This window comes from Danio rerio, chromosome 22 (assembly GCF_052040795.2).
Source record: "Danio rerio strain M-AB ecotype USA chromosome 22, GRCz13ab, whole genome shotgun sequence".
In the NCBI taxonomy this organism is placed as follows: Eukaryota; Metazoa; Chordata; class Actinopteri; order Cypriniformes; family Danionidae; genus Danio; species Danio rerio.
Genome location: NC_141042.1, coordinates 31,748,714 through 31,770,952, shown reverse-complemented (window position 1 = coordinate 31,770,952; position 22,239 = coordinate 31,748,714). Strand labels below are relative to the sequence as shown.

General features: G+C 36.7%; 1 protein-coding gene across 1 annotated transcript; it reads right to left on the bottom strand.

The window, feature by feature from the left end:
- Positions 1-4,084: 4,084 nt before the first annotated feature.
- On the bottom strand, positions 4,085-8,368 carry LOC147838583 (uncharacterized). Its single transcript, XM_087304525.1, has 7 exons — positions 5,816-8,368; positions 5,437-5,531; positions 5,287-5,337; positions 4,790-5,168; positions 4,526-4,702; positions 4,348-4,436; positions 4,085-4,226 (listed from the first exon to the last, which is right to left on the bottom strand). The coding sequence occupies exons 1-7, from the start codon at positions 6,795-6,797 to the stop codon at positions 4,206-4,208; spliced, it is 1,794 nt and encodes a 597-aa protein (XP_087160651.1). The 5' UTR covers positions 6,798-8,368; the 3' UTR covers positions 4,085-4,205.
- Between the last annotated feature and the right edge of the window lie 13,871 nt (positions 8,369-22,239).

Sequence of the window (22,239 nt, the reverse complement as noted above, 5' to 3'; positions counted from 1 at the left end):
TTACTGTAATAGAGCAGCAGTGGTAACTAACTGGAAACTGTGTACAGTTAATTACTGTATTGTAGTGTTACAAATCACAGCATTATACTGCATACACATTAATAGTATGTAATATATAGTTATTGTAGTGTTACTAAAATTAATCAGTATTCTTAGCTGTTATTAAAAAAATAGAAGGCATAACATTTGAATAAGCAAGCCAGAGAGGTCACGTTTTGATCTTTGATTGGTATCAAGCAATCACATGATGTGATTTTGCATGTCAGCGTTCTCCAAGCTTGAACTTTCCAATGCTGCGAATGGTGAAATTTGTCGCATGAGCTATTATTCCAGGTCTGCAGTACTCACATGCGTATGAATCGAAGTCTATTGGGAGAAAAGTGCAGTGTGACCGGGACTTTAAGCTGTTACTCTAGTTAAACACACCTGATCAAACTAATTAAGGCTTGTTAGAAATCTACAGGTAACGTTGAAGCAGGGTGGGTACTAAATTCTGCTGCTGCAGTTCTCCAGGAACTTGGAGTTTGACCCCCATGGTATATAGCAGGGGTGCTCAATCCGGTTCCTGGATATCTACCTTCCTGCAGATTTCAGTTGCTACCCATATCAAACACACCTGCCTGTAATTATCAAGTGGTGTTTAGGTCCTAATTAATTGGTTTAGGTGTGTTTGATATGGATAGCAACTGGAATCTGCAGGAAGGTAGATCAGCAAATGAACAGCAAAAAACACGACATAATTATTTTAAATTTTAAAGTTTTAAGTAATTAAAAACTGTGTTAAATCTCAATAAAAAGTTTAAAATAATTATAAAAAATAAAAATAAAGTTGGCAACATCGAAAAACCAAAGGATCCAATCTTTTATTGTTATAATTATCTCATGACAACAAACTTTTATTGTTTCTAATATAAATTCATAGGTGGAAACACTGCTCTGAAAAATACTTGGCAACAAACTCACAACCTGTGACCTGACAGTGGAGCTTTTGTGTGTGGATGGCTATGTGTATCATGTTTTTGTGATTCCCTGTGATGATGTGCACATGTTACCTTACAGAGATGATGGAATTTAATTTTGGCTTAGTTGCCGGAAAGATACATACAACTGTTAGCATCTGTACATTATGGCAGTATGCAATATCCAATATCCAATAAATACATATACTTAGACAAAAGTAATGTAAGAAGTTATATGAGGAGAGGCTAACTAGCTAACAATGTAGCTTTCAAGTACACAGTTCAAGATAACAACAATATAACTTAAAACACAGCCTTATTATAGAAACCCTCAAAAACATTTGAACACATTTTATTTACTCGTTGTAGATTCTTATTTAAAGTCTAATACATATCAGACTCTACATCTGAATTGATGGACAGAGAATAGAGCACACTCAGCAGTAAACCAATCAAACACCTGGCTCCCTTAAAGGGCCAGCATTTTCTGAAAACTCTTTCTAACACCTTTGTGTTTAGAAGAAGACAGACAGCCCGTGGGAGTGTGTGGTGATGCCTAAATCATTAATTTCTGCCTTTAAAATGCACATCTCTATACATAGCAACATAAACCATCAGAGAAGATGGGACAGTAATGGTTGAACAGTAATTTGCTATTTATTGTCAGTTACAATCTGTAATGAGTACATAAAGTAAATTACTGTAATTTATTTTTTGCACTACACAATTTCATACAAAGTCTACTCCTTTTACAGTAAAATAATGTGTTAATAAATAGTAAATGTTTCCTTTTATTACAGCAAAACACTGTAGATTGTGCAGTAAATAACTGTAAAATAGCCAGAGTAACAGTGCAGTTATACTAATTAAACACACCTGATCAAACTAAATCTAAAGGTAGTGTGTTGAAGCAGGGCTGGAACTAAATTCTGCTGGGCTGTGGCCTTTCAGGAGTTTGACATCCCTGGTACATAGCATATTTTCAAAGGAATTGCCTACATTTATCACAATCATGCACATATCATTGAATAAAAACAATAAAAATATAAAAACTTCATCCAAAGCAAACAAATAAAAAAATAATAATAATAATCTGATCCTCATGTTGTTCCAAACCTATAGTAATATATATTACTATAGGTAATATATAGGTCGATATCTTTACCTTTTAATTAGCTCTGTGACATTGACATTGGTTGACTCCTGATACTCAATGTTAAAAACATAAAAGGAACCAAAGAAAACACAGAGATGGCTGCAGAGAAATTTATCTTATCATCAATGCATTGCCTCACTTTCTCCTCAATACTGACCATACACATACCAAAACTGAACTATATATATATATATATATATATATATATATATAGCAACATAAAGCATCAGAGTACATGGGGTAATAATGGTTGAGCAGTAATTTACCATTTATTATCACAGTAACTATCTGTAATGGGTACATAAAATAAATTACTGTAATTTATTCTTTGCACTACAAAATTTCATACAAATCCTGCTCCTTTTACTGTAAAATACTGTTTCCTTTTATTACAGCAAAACACTGGCTATTTTACAGTTATTTACTGCATAATCTACAGTAAGGGTTAACAGTGTACGTTAAAGCCTATAATCACTATAGCCTGACAGATGAACAAATAAAATTAAAACGTTATGAATAAATAGTATATCTCGTAAGATTCTGCATGATCCAATATAGTTTTATTTAATACATTTTTTTACGTTTTAATTACATTTTGGGCATGAAATCCACGCTAAATCCACCCTTCTGATGGGATCAGTTTAATCCAGGTTTTTTGGATCAAAATGATCCAGATCCTACAAAAAAGGTCTGAAAAACCCAAACTATCCAAATCAAAACCAAGATTAGATTACGTGATCTAATCTGATTATGTAATCCGTTTTTTCTTTTGAAAAACCCATTTTCAAGATTTGATCCAATCCCTTATCCAAAATCCTAGTGGATTACTTTTGAAAAACCGGGCCCTGGAGATTGTGAAATCCGGATTTGCTGCTCGGATTTGCTTTCACATGGCATTGCCATTTTCACAATTTTTTTTAAATTTATTTATGTTTTTTGTATTTGCACAGAAAATAAAAAATTTAGAACAAAATTTTAAAATTAGCAATTTCAAGCCCACATATTGTCATTGTTTAAGTATTTATGGCCAAAAACTGTAAACATGATATAAACATATCTAGATGTATTATGTTTGAATTGACCTATGCACAGTTATTCAACTTGCGAAGGGAAAAAAAACAAACGTTTTTGTGTGTGTTTGAAAAACATCTAACTGCTTATAAGGTGGCATGGAGGCTCAGTGGTTAGCACTGTTGCTGCACAGCAAGGTGGTCGCTGGCTTCCTAGCGGGACCAAGCTGGGTCACTTGGCGTTTCTTTGTGGAGTTTGCATGTTCTCTCTATGTTCATGTGGGTTTCCTCCGGGTGCTCCAGTTTCCCCCACAGTACAGGTAGGGGAAACTGAATTGAAGAAGCCACAGTCTAAATTAGCCATAGTGTATGTGTGTGAATGTGAGTGTATAGGAGTTTACTTGGTTGTGACTGGAAGGACATCTGCTGTGTAAAACATATACTGGATAAGTTAGCAGATCTTTCCGCTGTGGCAACCCCTGATTAATAAAGGGACTAAGCCGAAGGAAAATGAATGAATGAATAATTATCTATAAATCAAGTCATCAAGTAGCCATATAGATTTGCACTGCCTACCCAAATTTAGCCTTCTTTTGGCCAGACGTTTAGAGTCTATTAGACAGCATTTAAACGTCTCATTGCTTGGTGAGATGTCTGAAGAACAAATACATGTGGCAGGGAAGTGTCTGTTATTTTAAATATTCATTTTCAGAGTGGAAATGTGATGTCATTTTACAGCTTAAAATGATGTTTATCATCAGCTGTTTTGTGTTGGTGACTTTTTTGACACGTTTATTGTGTCAATATGCAGCCTCTAGTCATCTTTTTAACTGTAAGAATAGCATGACACAAGAAATGCATTGCATACTTATCATACATGACAGAAACAAGATTCACAGTACTATGTAAATATGTGCTCTCCTAGAATTGTTTTTGTCAAATAATACTCTTCACAAGAGTTCAATTAATGCATATGTTTTATTGTTTGTTTTGAGAGGAGCCACCTCCTGCTCAAGATTTCCTGCCTCAAACAGCCTGAAACGTTCCTCTCAAGACAATAACATGTAGGGTGGCTGTTCTTCAGTTCTCCAGGTTGGTGTCCTAAAATAAAAACAGCAATTAGTTTATCAAAAGTCAATCCAAATCTAATATTCTCTAAGCTAACATCCATAGTCTTGTGTTTGAATTAACCCTCCCAAAATACTCTGCTTAGGCTTCATACCTTGAACCATTCGTGGAGAAGAATCTCTTTTAATTGAATCCGCTGCTCTGGCTTTTGCTGGAGACAGCAACTAATCAACTGACAGCATTCTGTGTAAAACAGTTGAAACATCTGTTTACCTTGAACTTCACACCTCCTTTGATGTTGCATGTAAGAGTCTTTGAAATAAAGAGCTTACCATCGGACAAGCCAGCTTTGGAGAAGTTGTTCTCATTGATCATGTGCAGTTCTTGAGGGTTGGGAAAGTCCTCACACACCAATACAAACAAGAGGATGCCAAGGGACCAGACTGTTGCCGGCTTCCCATTGTATTCACCCGTTTCCTCAAACTCTGGGGGGCAGTACTCAAGGGTGCCTAAAGGTAAAAGATTTTTGCATCAATTAGCATTTGTTGCTATACATTCAGAATATCGTTTTTCACAGCTTAAGGGTTAATACATACCGGCAAATGTATCGTAGGGTAATTTCTTGAGAAGGTCTCCACACCCAAAGTCTATTAATTTGATTTTATGAGTCTCCTTGTTGATTAGTAGATTTTCAAGTTTGATATCGCGATGTAGAACACCATTGCGGCAGCACATGTATGCAGCTTGAGTTGCCTGCTGCATAACAACACGCGCTAAACCTTCACTTATGGATCCTCCATAGCTTTCTGTGAAAGCATATAGGTCCTCACAGGGTGAAGGGTATTCCAACACCATTATATAATGGTCCTCCTGGTCCTGCCAGTCCAGAAGCTGGATTATTTCTGGAACGCTGGATACTCCATGGGCGAGGATGAGAAGTGCAACTTCAAGAGGAAAGGGCTCTGAATGACCCGACTACAGGAAATACATTTTTTATGATGTTTAGATAGATATATCTTTTATAGATTATGAATTGAATCATAATTTCACAAAATTTCGACAACAGTAGCTTGTCTTATGAGAAATCACTTACGATACGTATGTATTCCACATCTTCCGTCTTTGTGACAAATTTCACTGCCACCTAATAAACAAGAAATAAGCAAAGTGTATGTAAGAATGATTGTACAGCTAACATATTGTATTTGTTACTATTTATCCTATCCAGGAAAATGAAAGGCACCTTTAAGTCATCGTGTAGACGTCGCCCCTTGTACACAGTTCCAAAGGATCCTTCACCCAGCATGTCATCGATCAGATAGTGGCAAGAATTGATGACTATTAAAACAAAACCAAGGTTAAGTAATATGAAATATCAACCAGTGTAAAACAGGACAAAATGTTTTACTTAATCAGTGTACATTTTTTGAAAATGAGGTCTGAATGTTGAATAAATAAGCTTTAGTTTTACCTATTGCCAAAAATGTATAACTTAAGACTGGTTTTGTGGTCCAGGGTCACAAATGGAAACATTAAAATGGCCTGATATAGTATTGCAGGTGTGTGTGTGTGTGTGTGTGTGTGTGTGTGTGTGTGGTGTGTTTAAGGGACAGTCAACTTACCCTGACTTGTCATCTTTCCATTATTCTCTATTTGTTTTGAAACAGAGGCCTGTGTGCAGACTGGAGTTTGACCACCATTGATGCTCCAGTCTGACATTGTGTGCTGTGAAATCTGAGGGAAATTGGCACTCCCCTCGGAAGCATCGGGGACTGGAATCTCAGTGGCATTGTTACAACAATCAGAAGTGGATGAGTGAAATGGAGGCTGGTTGACATCAATACTCCAGACTGACACTTTGTGTACCGGAGTCCGGGTAGCGTCAGTACTCCAATCTGATGTGGTGCGTGTTGGTGTTTTGATCTTATCAATGCTCCAATCTGACATGGTGTGTGCTGAAGTCTTAGTGAAATCATTGCTCCACCTTGATGTGGTGCGTGCTAGAGCCAGGCCAGAATCAATGCTCCAGTCAGATAAGGTGTGAGCTAAGCTTTCGGCTTCATCACAATAGTCAGGACTAAGCAATGGAGTCTGGCTGATGTCAAAGTTCCAGTCGAATGAAGTCTGAGCAGTATTGCTGCTCAGAACTGGAGAACGGAGGACATCAGGTTGAACAGTAAGATGTTTCTTTACTGTTGGATAGACTTCAGGGTCACTGGCTGAAGGTTCCTGAAGATTGAGGTCTATAGTATGAATGACCTGCTGTAGAGATCCGTCACCTGAAGAGGAAGAAGGTTGTACTTCAGGTGGTGCTGCAGTTGCCCCAGTGTCCTGAGCCTCTCCATCAACCTGAAGTGTACTATTTTTTTCAGCAGCTCTCAGACAGGAGAACCACCGCCACAACTTGAACCTTCTTTTCTTTTTACGGTTGGCCTCCTTTCTCTTTTTATTTTTCCCCTCACTCGCACTATCTTCACCTACGCCAACAGGATGTTTATGAGCTTCCACCAAATTGGTGAGCTGTGGCGGTGCATCGTGATGGTAAACGTGCACACGCTCAAAATCATTGTTTGCCTTTTTGCAACGACAATTACGTTGACCCATCGCTCAACTAGTTTAACCGCAGAATGCCAAAGTCAGAGTTGCATTCGCATTCTCTTAGCTATGATGTCACCGTTTCGAACATTCACATTCAATTCTAAATGTGACGCAGGCTGGGCCGTATCTGTGGAGCGTTTCTGTGGCCATTTGAAAGTGCCATATTGTTTTTGCATAAAGTATATGCCTTATAATCAATCAATAACTGATCACACATACTCATAGCCTGTATGCAAGCGGCTGCGCGGTAAACAGGCTAAACTTGTAAAACACCAGCGTTACGCCTTAATGAAATGAATTCTGCGTCAGTTTTACAACGAACTAAAAATCGAAATTAATTAAAATAAACAGTTGTAACAATAAAAATTATTGAAAAACATTTGTTTTTCACTATTTTACTTTTTTACTATTTTACTAAAAACCTATAGAAGACGAAACCTTCAAAAACTATACAAAAATAGGTAAAAACAAATAAATAAATAAGTTCATAAATAAATTCGTAAATTCCTGCATAAATAAAACAATAAATAAATAAATTGCATATTTATTTGCTTTATTTATGCAGGAATTTGTGGATTTATTTACTCATTTATTGTTATATTAGCTTTTTTATTTATTTATAGTTTTATTTATGCATTAATTTATATTTTCCTATTTATTTATGCTTTGTTTTATTTATGCAGAATTTATTTACTTATTTATTTATATATTTTCGTTTTTATCCATTTTTATTTATGCAGACATTTATTTATTTATTTATTTGTTTATTTGCGTATTTATTTATTTTATGCCTGCATTCATGGATTTATTTACTCATTTATTTATTTGCGTATTTATTTATTAATTATTTTATTTATACAGGAATTTATAGATTTCAATGCTTATTTATGTATATATGCGCGTATTTAGTTATTCTTTTTTTATTTTGTTTTATTTTTGCAGAAATGTAAATGTATTCTCCAATTTCTTTATATATTTGCGCATTTATTCATTTTTATTTATGCATGAATTTATGCATTTATTTACTCTGTCTTTTATTTATTTGCGCATTTATTCATTTATTTATTTATTTTTGCCGGTTTCGTCCTTCGTATAAACTCAGCATTCTTTTGATTTTGGATGCATGCTTTTTTTTTCTATTGACATAATAATGTTGCTCCCTTTTTATTCATTCATTCTTTATTGTACTGCGTGCGTGTGTATATGTTTCACTGGTAGTGTTGAGGTTGACATTTTGTATGGGTAAATTCTTTAATGAATGTATAAATGAATGGTTTGACTCGACCCTAATAAGTATGGCTGATATTTTAATCCTCATGCTTAAAATATCATCAGTGACTTTCACTTCTATTTTTTGATAGGCTACATGTTTATATATTGCTAAATTGTTTATATCCATTCCCACATTGACACATTTATATTCTAGCAATCTCGTATTTTACTATTGTCTAGACAAACTTTTTTTTAAATTTATTTTTTTATTTAAACTTCAAATAACAAACAGGCATTTTCAACTTCCATTGTTAAACATGTATAACCAAGCAGCATATAATAAACAAAACAGTACAAATTAATAATAACATAAAAATAAACCTTAAATAATACAAAAGAAAATACATTACATTCAGAGGGGTCAGTCCATATATGTTGACAAAAGCTTAGAGAGCTTTAAGGCACCTTTTGTTTTTACTTGTTTTATAGATTTATATGACATATTGAAATCATTTTTAAATGCTTTGAAACAAGAAGAAACTTTAACAAATCTACATTTGTGTACATAAAATTTTGCTACAATCGACATATTATTACATAGAAATTCAACTTCCTTGTTTTTCATAAAAATGCCAAATTTCACAATGTGATAGTCAAACGCAGGTGTTACATTTTTAGTTATCAACCACTAATACAATCTGTCCCAAAAGGATTTGACACTGGAACAACTATAAAAAAAGATGTTCCTGTGATTCTATATCTTTCAAGCAAAAAAATACAAGCATTACTGTCTAAATGAAATCTTATTCTAAGAAATTTGTTACATGGATAGATGTCATTAATTGTTTTGAAATGTACTTCTTTCATTTTAGGTAACAAGGGAAATGACAGGTATCTTTTTCTAATATCAATAGTGTCCGCTTTAGAAAATCTCTCAGATAAAACTTTTCTTTTAACAGGAAGAGGAAAATATTCTTTTGTCAGTAGTGATCTCAAGACCTTGTTGTTACGTTTAATATCCAAAAATGAATAATTATTTATAAACAAATCAACTAGGTATTACAGAGGAGTATTGCACTATACCTTTAACTAAGTTCCTCAAAGCTACAGGAATAGCTTTGACAACCAAAGAGAATTCTCTATATGCACAATTACAATTGAATTTTAACTTAAAATGATCATAGCTCAACATATTACTATCATCATCCATTAAATGAATTACATTCCAAATTCCTTTGTCAAACCAGTCTTTAAAAAATAAAGATTTCCTCTCATGTAGAATACACCTGTTATTCCAAATGATAACATTATGTGGAGTAAAATTGTGCTTGTACAACATCTTCCAATATAGTAACACTTCTGCATGAAAACCAGACAATTTAAATGGCAATTTTAGTAAGTCAAAATCACATTTTAGAAAAAAAGAAATTCCTCCCATCCTTTGAAAAATATGAAAAGGGATGCTAAACCATAAAGACGGTTCATCTTTAACAAAGCTTTGTAACCATTTTAACTTTATTACTCCATTTATAACGCCAAAATCAATAACATTCAACCCCCCTTCCTCTGATAACTTTACCAAATCATTTTTCAAAATAGATGTTGCTTATTGTTCCAAAATAAACTCATAATGAACTCTGTTAATTTGTTTAATACATCTTTCTGTTACACCTAAGCAATATGCTGGATAGATTAATCTTGATATTGCTTCCATTTTTGTTAATAATATTCTCCCAAAAAATTAAATATTTCTTTGTAACCAGCTACTTAATGTTTTTTTTATTTTTCTGTACAACAGTATGAATATTATTATTTTCCCTGTCCCTAAATTTTTTTGTATTAGTTATTTCCAAGTATGTTATTTAGCTTTTAATTGGGATATTATACAATGAATTTTATGTATTATTGTGAAGAATTAGAATCTCACATTTTTTCAAATTTAAATGTAACCCTGAAGCATTAGAAAACAATGATATAGACTTTAAGGCAATCGGTATTTGATTAGAGTCCTTCAGAAATCAAGTTGTATCATCAGCTAGTTGTGTAATTAACAAGGATCTACTCAGAACATTTAATGGCTTAATATTGTCGTTATTTTTAATATACAGTGCTAATAATTCAGCAGCAAGTAAGAAAGGAAGTGGGCTGACTGGATCTCTCTGTCGTATTCCCCTTCTGATATCAAATCTCTTTGTAGTACCCGATTGAAGTAAAACAGCACTTGTTATTTGTTATATTGTCAACATTGAAAGAATATTAATAAATTTTGTCCCAAACCCAAAATATTGTTGAGACTGATAAACAAAAGGGTGTTCAAGTTTATCAAAAGCTTTTAGAAAATCCAGAAATAGTATTATACCATCATCCTCTATCAAATGTGAATAGTCTAATAAATCTAACACCATGCGAATGTTATTATGTATTAGTCGATTTAGAAGAAACCCAGATTGTGTATCACTAATAATTTTACCTATACCACCTTTAAGTCTACTAGCTAATGCATGAGTGAATATTTTGTAATCAATGTTAAGTAAAGTAATTGGTCTTAAATTATCAATAAGAGTGTTGTCTTTTTTGGTTTAGGTATTAAAATAATTATAGCCTGTTTCATTGTAGTTAGTAGTGTATGACTTTCTAAACATTCTTTTAGTGCTTTAAAGAGCATTTCTCTCATATCATTCCAGAAAAAAGATAAAAGTTAGTTGCAAGTCCATCTTGACCTGGTGATTTACCTAAAGCCATTTTTTTAATAGCAGCATCAAGTTCTTCAATTTTTAAATCAGAGTCACATATCATTTTAAAATCTTCATCAATTTTAGGAATAAAATTATAGAATTTTAGAAGAAATTCTCAGAATCTTTCATGGAAAATGATGATGAATATAGGCTTTGATAAAATTTAAAAATCTCATTACTTATTTCTTTTGGATCAGTTACAATTTTATTATTTAGATTTAAGGTGGTAATTGCATTTCTGTCTACTTTTTTCTAATCTACTAAAATAAGAGCTGTTTTTTACACCAACTTCCATCCATTTTGCTCTAGATCGTATATATGCCCCTTGTGCCCTATTTAAGTAGAAATCATCTAATTTAGTTTGTAATCTAATCATTTCCTCTTTATTAGGTTCTAATGATAAATCCTTTTTACAACAATCATTAATGTCTTTTATCGGCTGTTTTTCTAATTATTTTTGCTTATTACACAATATTTTACCATAATTAATTGAGTACATTCTCACTTTATCTCATCATTTGTCATAATTGAATATAAGATTTTTTTAACCATGTCACAAAAATATTCTTCTTTTAACAAGTTTGCATTAAAGTTCCAATATTTTTGCCTACATGTTCTTTCAGAGCCTGGGATCAGTGTGACAGTAATTACACAATGATCAGTTGTAGGAGCTGCAGAGATTTTAGCTTGCAAAACATATTTAAAAATTTCTTGGGTTACCAACCAAAAATCTATTCTTGATTTACAATTTCCATTGGGTCTAATCCATGAATATTGCCTTACTTCAGGGTTAACATGATTCCAAACGTCTATTAGGGAAGTATTAATACAAAAATTTGTAATACATTCATTTCATAATGACCATATTTGTTGGAAATCTATCCATCCATTCATCAGGGACACAAATAAAGTCACCAACATATTTTCAGTTGGGAAAAATGTTTTCAACTCTCTAATAGTTTCTGAAATGCATTCAGCAATATTTTGTTTTTATATTGACCATTATATCCGTAAACATTTAGAAGAATCAGTGGAGTACCTTCAATCATCAAAACTGCAGCAATCCAGTGTCCATCCTTATCTTCTTTCACTTTAACTACTTTACCAGGACAGTTATTCAAGCATATGACTACGCCAGCAGATCTATAGTTCCATGACTAAACAGTATAGTATCACCCCATTGGAATGTGTCTCTTGTAAAAATATACATTGTGCCTGTTGTGAGTCTGACAGGAGTTCAGCTCCGGCACCCCAGTCGAGCCGGAGCTGAACTCCTGTCGGACAACATCTCCAGATTACTTCGCACCATCTGACTAGCAGGTAAAAATTCACAGAACTCACATTATAGCCACCTAGACTCTTGTTCACCCCACTTAAACATCAGTAACGCATATCTGGCGAATCCTATAGAGACTGTGTCTGTTCCTCGTATTATTAGATTAAGAAATAAACGTACTGTGTGCTCCAGAAAAAATCTAGTAAGAATCAAACCAGAAAAACCAGTAGAAAGTGAAAATACAAATTTCGTAAAACTTGGTCTCCTAAACATCAGGTCACTTGCACCTAAAGCACTTATCATAAATGAAATAATAACAGAAAACAATCTTAATGCACTCTGTCTCACTGAAACCTGGCTGAAACAAAATGACTATTAGCTTAAATGAAGCAACTCCTCCAGGATTCTTATATAAACATGAGGCTCGTCAAACTGGTCGTGGTGGTGGAGTTGCATCAATCTTTAGTGATTTCCTTAATATTAAACAGAGAAACGGACTTATGTTTAGCTCCTTTGAAGTATTATCGCTTAATGTTCAGCTTCCAGATACTATACAAAAACCTATGTTATCTCTCGCTTTAATCACCATATATAGACCCCCAGGACCCTATGTCAAATTTCTAAAAGAATTTTCTGATTTTATTTCTGACTTACTAGTCAAAACTGATAAAATGCTAATTGTAGGTGACTTTAACATCCACATAGATGACGCTAATGATACATTAGGGCTCGCGTTTATGGATTTAATACACTCACTTGGGATAAAGCAAAACGTTGTGGGTCCAACCCATCGCTTAAAGCATACATTAGATCTAATTCTGTCTTATGGAATCGAGGTTATTGACGTAGACATTATACCACAAAGTGATGATATTACAGATCACTACCTCTTACTATATAAGCTATGTTTACCTGAAATCAGCAAACCCGCTCCAATACTCCGCCCTAGTAGAACTATTGTTCCGTCAACTAAAGATGAATTTATAAATAACTTACCTGATCTCTCTCTATTTCGTAATGCACCCGCAAACTCAAATGATCTTGATGTAGTAACCAGCAGTATGGATGCCATCTTTACTAGCACACTAAATACTGTGGCACCCATCAAATTAAAAAAGGCTAGAGAGATTAAAACTGTACCATGGTATAATAGTCATACTCGTGCGCTCAAAACAGCAACCCGCGCCCTGGAACGTAAATGGAAAAAAACTAATTTAGAGGTCTTTAGAATTGCGTACAAAGACAGTATGTCCAGCTATAGGAGGGCTCTAAAATCTGCCAGGACCGAGCACCTGCGCAAACTGATAGAAAATAATCATAACAATCCTAGATTTTTATTTAACACCATCTCTAAATTAGCAAATAATTGGTCATCCTTGGAACAAACTACTCCACCGCAAATTAGTAGTGATGACTTCATGAAATTTTTCAGTAATAAAATAGAAGGCTTTAGACAGAAAATAGGAGATGCCAAACTTTCTGCACCGGCTTATACTCCAAATCCTGTAAACATTTCATTAAATCATAATAATAACCTACACTGCTTCAAAATCATAGAACATGAAGAGTTAGTAAAAATTATAAATAGCTCTAAACCAGCTACAGTACGTGTATGCTGGACTCAATTCCAACAAAATTACTGAAAGAGCTGCTACCTGCTATAGGAGAACCTCTTCTTAACATTATCAACTCTTCTTTATCTATAGGCCATGTTCCAAACTCTTACAAGCTAGCTGTTAATAAGCCTATTATTAAGAAACCGCAACTAGACACCAACAACTTAGCTAACTATAGACCTATTTCAAATCTTCCATTTATGTCTAAAATACTAGAAAAAGTTGTTTCCACTCAATTATGCTCTTTTCTGCAGACGAACAATATTTTTGAAGTGTTTCAGTCAGGTTTCAGGGCTCACCACAGTACAGAAACCGCCTTAGTGAAAATAACCAACGATTTACTCTTAGCTGCTGACCGAGGGTACGTCTCGCTTTTAGTTTTACTCGATCTTAGTGCGGCATTTGATACCATTGACCACAATATCCTCATAAATCGCTTAAAGTCTACAGGTGTCCAGGGACAGGCTCTACAATGGTTTAAGTCATACTTAACTGACCGCTACCAGTTTGTGAATCTTAATGGACAGCCTTCACAAATCTGCCCAGTAAAGTATGGGGTGCCTCAAGGATCAGTTTTAGGCCCTTTACTGTTTACAATTTACATGCTACCTCTGGGAGACATTATTAGAAGACATGGGATCAGCTTTCACTGCTATGCAGATGATACTCAATTATATATTTCAACTAAACCTGACGAGACGTCTGAACTTTCTAAACTAACTGAGTGTATCAAAGACATCAAAGACTGGATGACCAACAATTTTCTTCTCTTAAACAGAATTATTACTTATTGGGCCTAAATCTTGCACACAGCAGATCTCGCAACTCAATTTACAATTAGAGGGATACAAAGTTAGCTTTAGCTCTACTATAAAAGATTTGGGTGTCATATTAGACAGCAATCTAACTTTTAAAAACCATATATCCCATGTCACAAAAACTGCCTTCTTTCATCTGAGAAATATCGCTAAATTACGTAACATGCTATCCATCTCAGATGCAGAAAAGCTAGTCCATGCTTTTATGACTTCGAGACTGGATTACTGTAATGCTCTATTTGCTGGCTGCCCAGCATCCTCTATTAACAGACTTCAATTAGTACAAAATGCAGCAGCCAGAGTTCTGACCAAGTCTAGAAAATATGATCATATAACCCCAATTTTATCCTGCTTACACTGGCTGCCTGTTAAGTTTCGTATTGAATTTAAAATATTACTTCTCACCTATAAAGCTCTAAATAATCTAGCTCCTGTTTATCTAACCAACCTTCTGTCTCGCTACGAACCAACTCGCTCTTTAAGATCTCAAAATTCAGGGCTTCTGGTAGTACCTAGAATAGCAAAATCAAGTAAAGGAGGTCGAGCCTTCTCTTTCATGGCTCCTACACTCTGGAATAGCCTTCCTGATAACGTCCGAGGCTCAGACACACTCTCCCAGTTCAAAACTAGATTAAAGACCTATCTGTTTAGTAAAGCATACACTCAATGCATCACCTAGCGGGTTCCACACTGGCTTCTGCATCTTGCTTATACACTATGAACAGCAGCTACGCTAATTATTCTCTTTATTCTCTATTTTCACCTGGGGATACTCATCCCGAGGTCCTCAGATTAGGCGGAGTCACTGATTGGATCCAAGACCAGATCCAAGACCAGATCCAAGATGATCCCAAGGATTCCATATCCGGGACCAGGCCATATCCTGAGCTGCTGCTGCGCTGATGGTCGTGGGGAGTGGAGAACATGTGTCTGATTCCAGCGACGCTCCAGGGACAGACGAGTCTTCATTGAGGCCATCTCCAGCATAAACCACGGCGAATGAAGTTCTGCACAAGACTTTTGGCCAGCGGAGAAATTAAAATGGTCGTGCCCAACTGAGTCTGGTTCTCTCAAGGTTTTTTTTCTTCACTCCCATCAGGTGAAGTTTTTTTTCCCTCTCCGCTGTCGCCACTGCCTCGCATGGTTCAGGATTGGTAGAGCTACGCATCGATGAATTTGCTCTTCAGTGTTTGAACTCTCAGTAATGATTAAATCACACTGAACTGAGCTAAACTGAACTGAACTGAACTTAAACACTAAAACCTGAACCACACTGTTCCAGTTACTATAACCATTTATGTGAAGCTGCTTTGACACAATCTACATTGTAAAAGCGCTATACAAATAAAGCTGAATTGAATTGAATTGAATTGAACTGTTGACTTTTGCAAAATAAGAATATTGCTTTTCTCTTAATACTGTCTTTAAGTCCCCTGGTATTCAATGATATAAAATAAAATTTTAGAACTAAATTTAAACATACTATTTACTTACACTACAAGTAGCTTTAACAAGCTAACAAATAACACCTCACAATATCTGTGTGGAGAAAAAAGAAAAAGAATAATTCAGTTGGTCCTTCTAAATATAATCACGTGTCTCATTTGTCTACATTAACAGCTCCCATGAACTATTTAGTATACATTTTAAGCGAAACATAAATAAAACAGTGTTTTCCTGTATTTACAAAAAGAAGAAAATAAAAACTGGGTGAAATGTTTACAGTATACTCACCAGAAGTGTCCTGCAACTGCAGCCACAAGAAAATGCCATAGCCTGAACAGTAAGTCAGGTTGGGAGCAGGTGCAGGATCAGACAAAAACTCTATTGTACTTAAAGTTATTCATCCAATAAAACTTTGTCTACAAAAAAGTAGAATTCGCTTAAAAGGTTATAGTAATGACTAAATGTAAAATTATTGCAGTACTTGCACTTACAGGCTCACAAAACAGTAAAACACCTTTTTTTGAGCAGTTGACGGTCGTATATGTGTCCCACACTGCTAAAAACACTATTAGGACACAAATATTTCACCAAAAAGTGAAAATTGTTTGTTTTCGCCTAATTTCGAGCAAATTTATACTTCCAGTTAGAAACTAATTTTTGAAGCTGCGTCACAGTCATGAGATCTTAGCGTGTAATCTAGTGTGTAGACTTTATGTCTGTACCTGGGAGTACCTTGTGACGTCTCTGAGTGTGCTGCATTCATTCATGAGAGACTTGGTTCAAACCAATCAGCGCTTTATTGTGTATGCCGTGCAACTTCATTAATATGAAAGCTAGTTTACAAGACTGTTTGTACCTGAAACAGTGTTGGCAGACGGCAGATAGACGCCATGTTGGGTTGCCAGAAGAAGTGGGAAAAGAATAAGATTTGTTTTGGAGATACGGGTCGTGATTTTATAATGTGCTGCAACGAAGGTTTTGTTTTAATTTTCCAGCTGTAAGAGCGCAATTGGACTCACGTGTGGATCAGTGCACGCGACACGCGGCAGAAATACGTTTGCTCTGAAAATTTTTTACTCGAGAGCTTTTTGCATCTGGGCCCGGTTTTTCAAAAGGATTAATCTGGATAAAATTGATCCGGATTTAGTAATCCTGTTTTTGCAATCCGTGATCACGTAATCCAGCTTACTTTTTGAGCCAGTTTTTCAAAATAACATTGGATTGGATCATTCTGATCCAGATAGGAACTTTTCAGGATCACTAAATCTGGATTACCAGTGTTCAATCACAATGTAGATGGATAGATAGGCCTATGTAAAGAGCAACAAGTAGAATAGCCAGTGCGGGGTAAATATAAATTTATTTTTATTTGAAATGAAAACTAAGAAAATTTTATAAATAATAAAATAATAAACAATAAAAACAAGAAAAACCCCACCCCATCCTCTTCCAGCAGTCCACTCATCTGAGACCTACAACACTGTACATTGAGGATATTTATAATAAGTTTCAAATATAGATGTAAATAAGAGAGAGCAGCTTGTCTGAGCGCAGCCTTTAGGAGGCGGATCTCGAGTCTGGTCTTGGTTTGCTGCAGTTTGGTCAGAGTCAGTTGTTCCTCTGCCAGATGAAGCTGTGCAGCAACAAGCTACAATCTTCAGGATCTTCGTTTGGAAGAACGCTCTGCTCCGCTCATCAACTATACAAGCTTCAAGCTACTATCTACAATATACAATCTAAAAGCTTCAATCTACAAGCTACAATATACAAGCTACAGCAACAACAACAACTACTACTATTACTACCATTTCAAACAACTACAACTCCAACAATTTCATCAACAGCTTAAACAACAACACCAAAACCTTCCACTTCAAAGAGCCTCCACAACGCATCTGCTGTGTCTTCAACCTTATTTCCCAGCAAGATATAAGCCAAAACTCCAAAGCTATTGCAATAAAACTGAACCCTCACCTTCTCCTAGCAGTACACATGCGATCCATCGTTTAACAGATTGTTTGCTGGAATGTGTTCAGCAGAGCAGCAGCTCCAGCCATAAACAATGTTGAATTTAATCAACAAAATGGCCGCCAGGCTTTTTGCACCTTTTGCATGGCCTGACTGAAACTCCTTAAGCTAATAGCTGTAAAGAGAAGCGTCACCATCCAATGAGCTAAAAGACTGGAGATGGTCCCGCCCTCTCTCTTGACTCTGTTGCAAAGACCTTATGAATGAATAGGCCAGACACGCTTGTAAATTTAGTTAAGATTAAAAAAAATAATAATAATAAATTCCATTAGACATTTAACTTCTGAAAAGATTATTACTCAACCAGTAAATATTAGCAAGCTATTGAAAAACATTATGCCATCAAGCACAGAAGTCTAATTGTAATACGCCAGTGACTCATGTGTTGATTTACAAAGCGTCATATAAGATTATATAGCAAGTCAGTCGGATGTGAAAACGGCAAAGAAACAAACTTCCCACTTGACTGTTATAAATAGAAATTTAAACTTCACTATCACTTCACATGCTCAGTCTTCAAGAGGTACCAGTTTTCCAGGACCACCAGACAAGCCATATCCTCAGCTCTCCATCCATCTGTCATCCCGTGGGGAGACGAACACCCACCCCTACCATCCTTGCACATCGTATCAATGAAGCTATCGGACCATGCATTAACAAAAGCGCTTCCATTTACAGCCGCCTATGCCCTTATTAAGATGCCTCGCATGGATATCAACTAAAACAATTTTCATGTCTGCCATACTTGTATTATTTTGCAAAGATTTAATTTCTGATTCTCTTTGTTTTTTCTATTTTAGAGATCATGACTGCTGGCTCCAGAAGCTGACCCTCATCCAACCTATTACACTCCACATCCTCTTCACAAAGGATACATTCCATTTTTCACTTTATCCAATCTGTCCTAACCTGCAGTCTGCAACCTCCGAACCTGAAACCGTCGATTATCTTATTAAAAAAAAAAATCAACAACAACTTCATGATTGAACCATTCAAGGCTCCTCCATTTAATATCTCGCGCATTAGCCCCATTGGTGTCGCTACTCAAAAATTTTCTGGCAAAAACGCCTTATAGTCGACCTTTCGTCCCAACACAATTGCTCCTTTCCTAGCATTAACAGCACTATCCCATTGGACGAATATTCGCTTAACTACCACGACATTGATCAAGCGATCTCTCTCATAAAGATAGCCAGTCGTAACACCTGGCTAGCCAAAGTAGACATTTCCTCTACCTTTAAAATCCTGCCAATCCACCCAGACTTCTAGCACCTTTTTGGCATTCATTGGCGCAATCAATTTTATTTTTTGGATGCAAAAGCAGCCCAAAAAATAGTTGACATGATGTCAGAAGCTTTATGCTGGATTCTGTCTAATATTTACGGAATCCCATACCTCATTCACCTTCTAGACGATTTTCTTATTTCCCCCCCGTCATCTCCTCCAGCCAAACACCTAGCGATCACCCAGCAGGTTTTCGCTGATCTCAGAAAGGACCCTGTACTTCAATCGAATTTCTGGGTATTAATCTAGACTCGCATAAATTCCAAGCATCCCTTCCTAAAGAGAAAATCAATCGAATATTTTCTCTATCCCAAATTTTCCTTGAAAAACAGATGTGCACACAACGAGAACTCCTACCAATTCTAGGCCATCTAAATTTCGCTATGCGCATCATTCCTTTCATTTCCCACCTCCTTCAATTATCCACCACAGTTCATGGCTTAGAAGAAACAATTTTTCTCTCTAAACCCAGTCGCGATTAACTCTGCTTATGGATCTCTTTCCTTAAGCAATGGAACGGCTGTTCCTTTTTCTACAGCGACTTGATAGCATCCCCTATTGACATTAACTTATACACAGACGCTGCCCCTCCAATAGGTTACAGTGGCTACTACAAAGGACACTGCTTTGCCTTAACATGGCCACACCAATTGTATTTCCATTCCGAAAGACCAATGTGAACCCTCAATGCATACCTCACAGCATGGAATTCATTCAAACAATTCCATACCATGCTAGACAACCCATTACACTCAAAATCCTTACTTCATGCATCTACACCAGGGGTCTCAAACTCAATTTACCTGGGGGCCGCAGGAGGCAAAGTCTGGGTGAGGCTGGACCGCATAAGGGATTCCACAAAAAAAAGTCCTCAAATGTCATTATTAACAGTTTTAATTATTTCTTCTGAACATGAAGTGTCCTGAACATTAATAGAACATTAAGTGAAGATTATGAACAGTTCTTCTGAACATGGCATCTTTTGCCTACTTCTTGCTGCCAGAGACTTGACAGCGCTTCTTCTCACAAATCTGAACCACATTTGGCTTTAGAGCGGAAGCAGTTGAGACCCTCAGTATGGCTTGAAGAGGATCATCATTAAGTCTAGACCTGTACTTTGACTTATTGAAGTCCTAGGGAAAAAAGTGGGGGAACTCACTCAAAACTTCCATTCCCTCACCTAAAAAAAAGGCGTATATATGTATAAATAAAACACCCCCACCCCACTCCAGTCACATCAGTCTGTACCAGTCTGTATCTACCTATAATATCAACACAATCTCACGGCAATTCGTAACTTTTTCATTTAGCGACTAATTCATATGAATTCGTACGATTTAATTCGTACAATTTAGTACGATTTGCTTATCCCCCAATGACGGTTGGGGTTAGGAGTGGGGTCAGGTGCCACGCCTCCTTTTAAAAATCATACCATTTCGTACGACTGAACTCGTACGAATTCGTACGAATTAGCCACTAAACTGGCAAAACGTAAAATACTTACGTTTTCTCGTGAGATCAGGCTGATAATATATATAAGATGCAGGGCAGGCACGTGCACACATAGGGCTCAACCTGTGCAGAGCACATGCCCTTTTTAGTCTTGCATAGAAAGTGCCCTTCCTAACACCCTCGGTCCCGCCCTTCAGTAGGCGCGCGATAACACCGCTCTTGAGTACGTGCACGACAACACAGCTGATCAGAACACGCGCATTGAGTGACAAGCGACAATGACAATCCTTCGCCTATCAGGTTTTCCCCCAGAGCCCTTTTCCAGCCACTCATTCGGGATTGGCACAGCCACTACAGCAGCCTCTAACAGGCTCTCACACCATCAGATCCAGACCCTTGGTCGCTGGTCTTCTGAAGCTTTCAAATCTTACATACGCCTCAATAAATACCACCTCAAGAAAGCCCAACAGGCTTTAACCAACCCCCAAGCACCTCCTCACACGGCTCCAACTCAAAAAGATGTCTAACAGAGCCTCGAGTCTCGCAAGAGTCATCCAAACCAAACCCCGCAGAAGCCCAATTGTCCACCCATGGCACCCTTACATGTTTGCCAAGGACTCCCTCAAGGGCCATTGCAGTTAGCATCTTCTGCAATCACCAATAGCTATTTACAGATGCAAACATTTGTATCCACATGTTCTTTGCGCATTTACTGCGTTTGTACATATGTATTATATTTGTGCTTGTTCCCTTCTTCCAACTTTTCCAAATCTTTTATCCTTATAACCCTACTTTTTAGCCTCTCGTTCCTTTCTTCTCTACACTCCACTCCCAACTAATTTTTTCTACACTCTACCTCTACCAATCTTTTTTCTCCCGTCTTGACTCTTCAGACCCTTGAAGGGGCCCCCTTGAGCTCCGACTCTCGCAGGATTCGGCCATAGTCCTTTCTTCTTCATGCTGATACCTATTCTTTTCCGCCTAGTCTCCAAGCTCCAACCCCTGCAGGGGTCTGCTCAAGCTAAAACTTCTTCACTCTACTTCAACTACCTCTCTTCTCCTTATTGACTCACCCTCTAGCTCTGACCACCGCAGGGGTCGCTCCGAGCCCCAACTCTCGCAAGAGTTACCCAGAACCCTCTCTTCTACACACTGCTACGTATCTCCTCCCATCTACACTCTACCTCCAAGCTCTGACCTCCGCAGAGGTCGCTCCGAGCTCCAACTCTTGCAAGAGTTACCCAAAATCCTCTCTCCCACTCACTGCTACCTATCTCCTCCTATCTGCACTCTACCCTCAAGCTCTGACCTCCGCAGAGGTCGCTCCGAGCTCCAACTCTCGCAAGAGTTACTCTCTTCCACTCACTGCTACCTATCTCCTCTTATCTACACTCTACCCCCAAGCTCTGACCTCCGCAGAGGTCGCTTTGAGCTCCAACTCTCGCAAGAGTTACTCTCTTCCACTCACTGCTACCTATCTCCTCCTATCTACACTCTACCTCCAAGCTCTGACCTCCATAGAGGTCGCTCCGAGCTCCAACTCTCGCAAGAGTTACTCTCTTCCACTCACTGCTACCTATC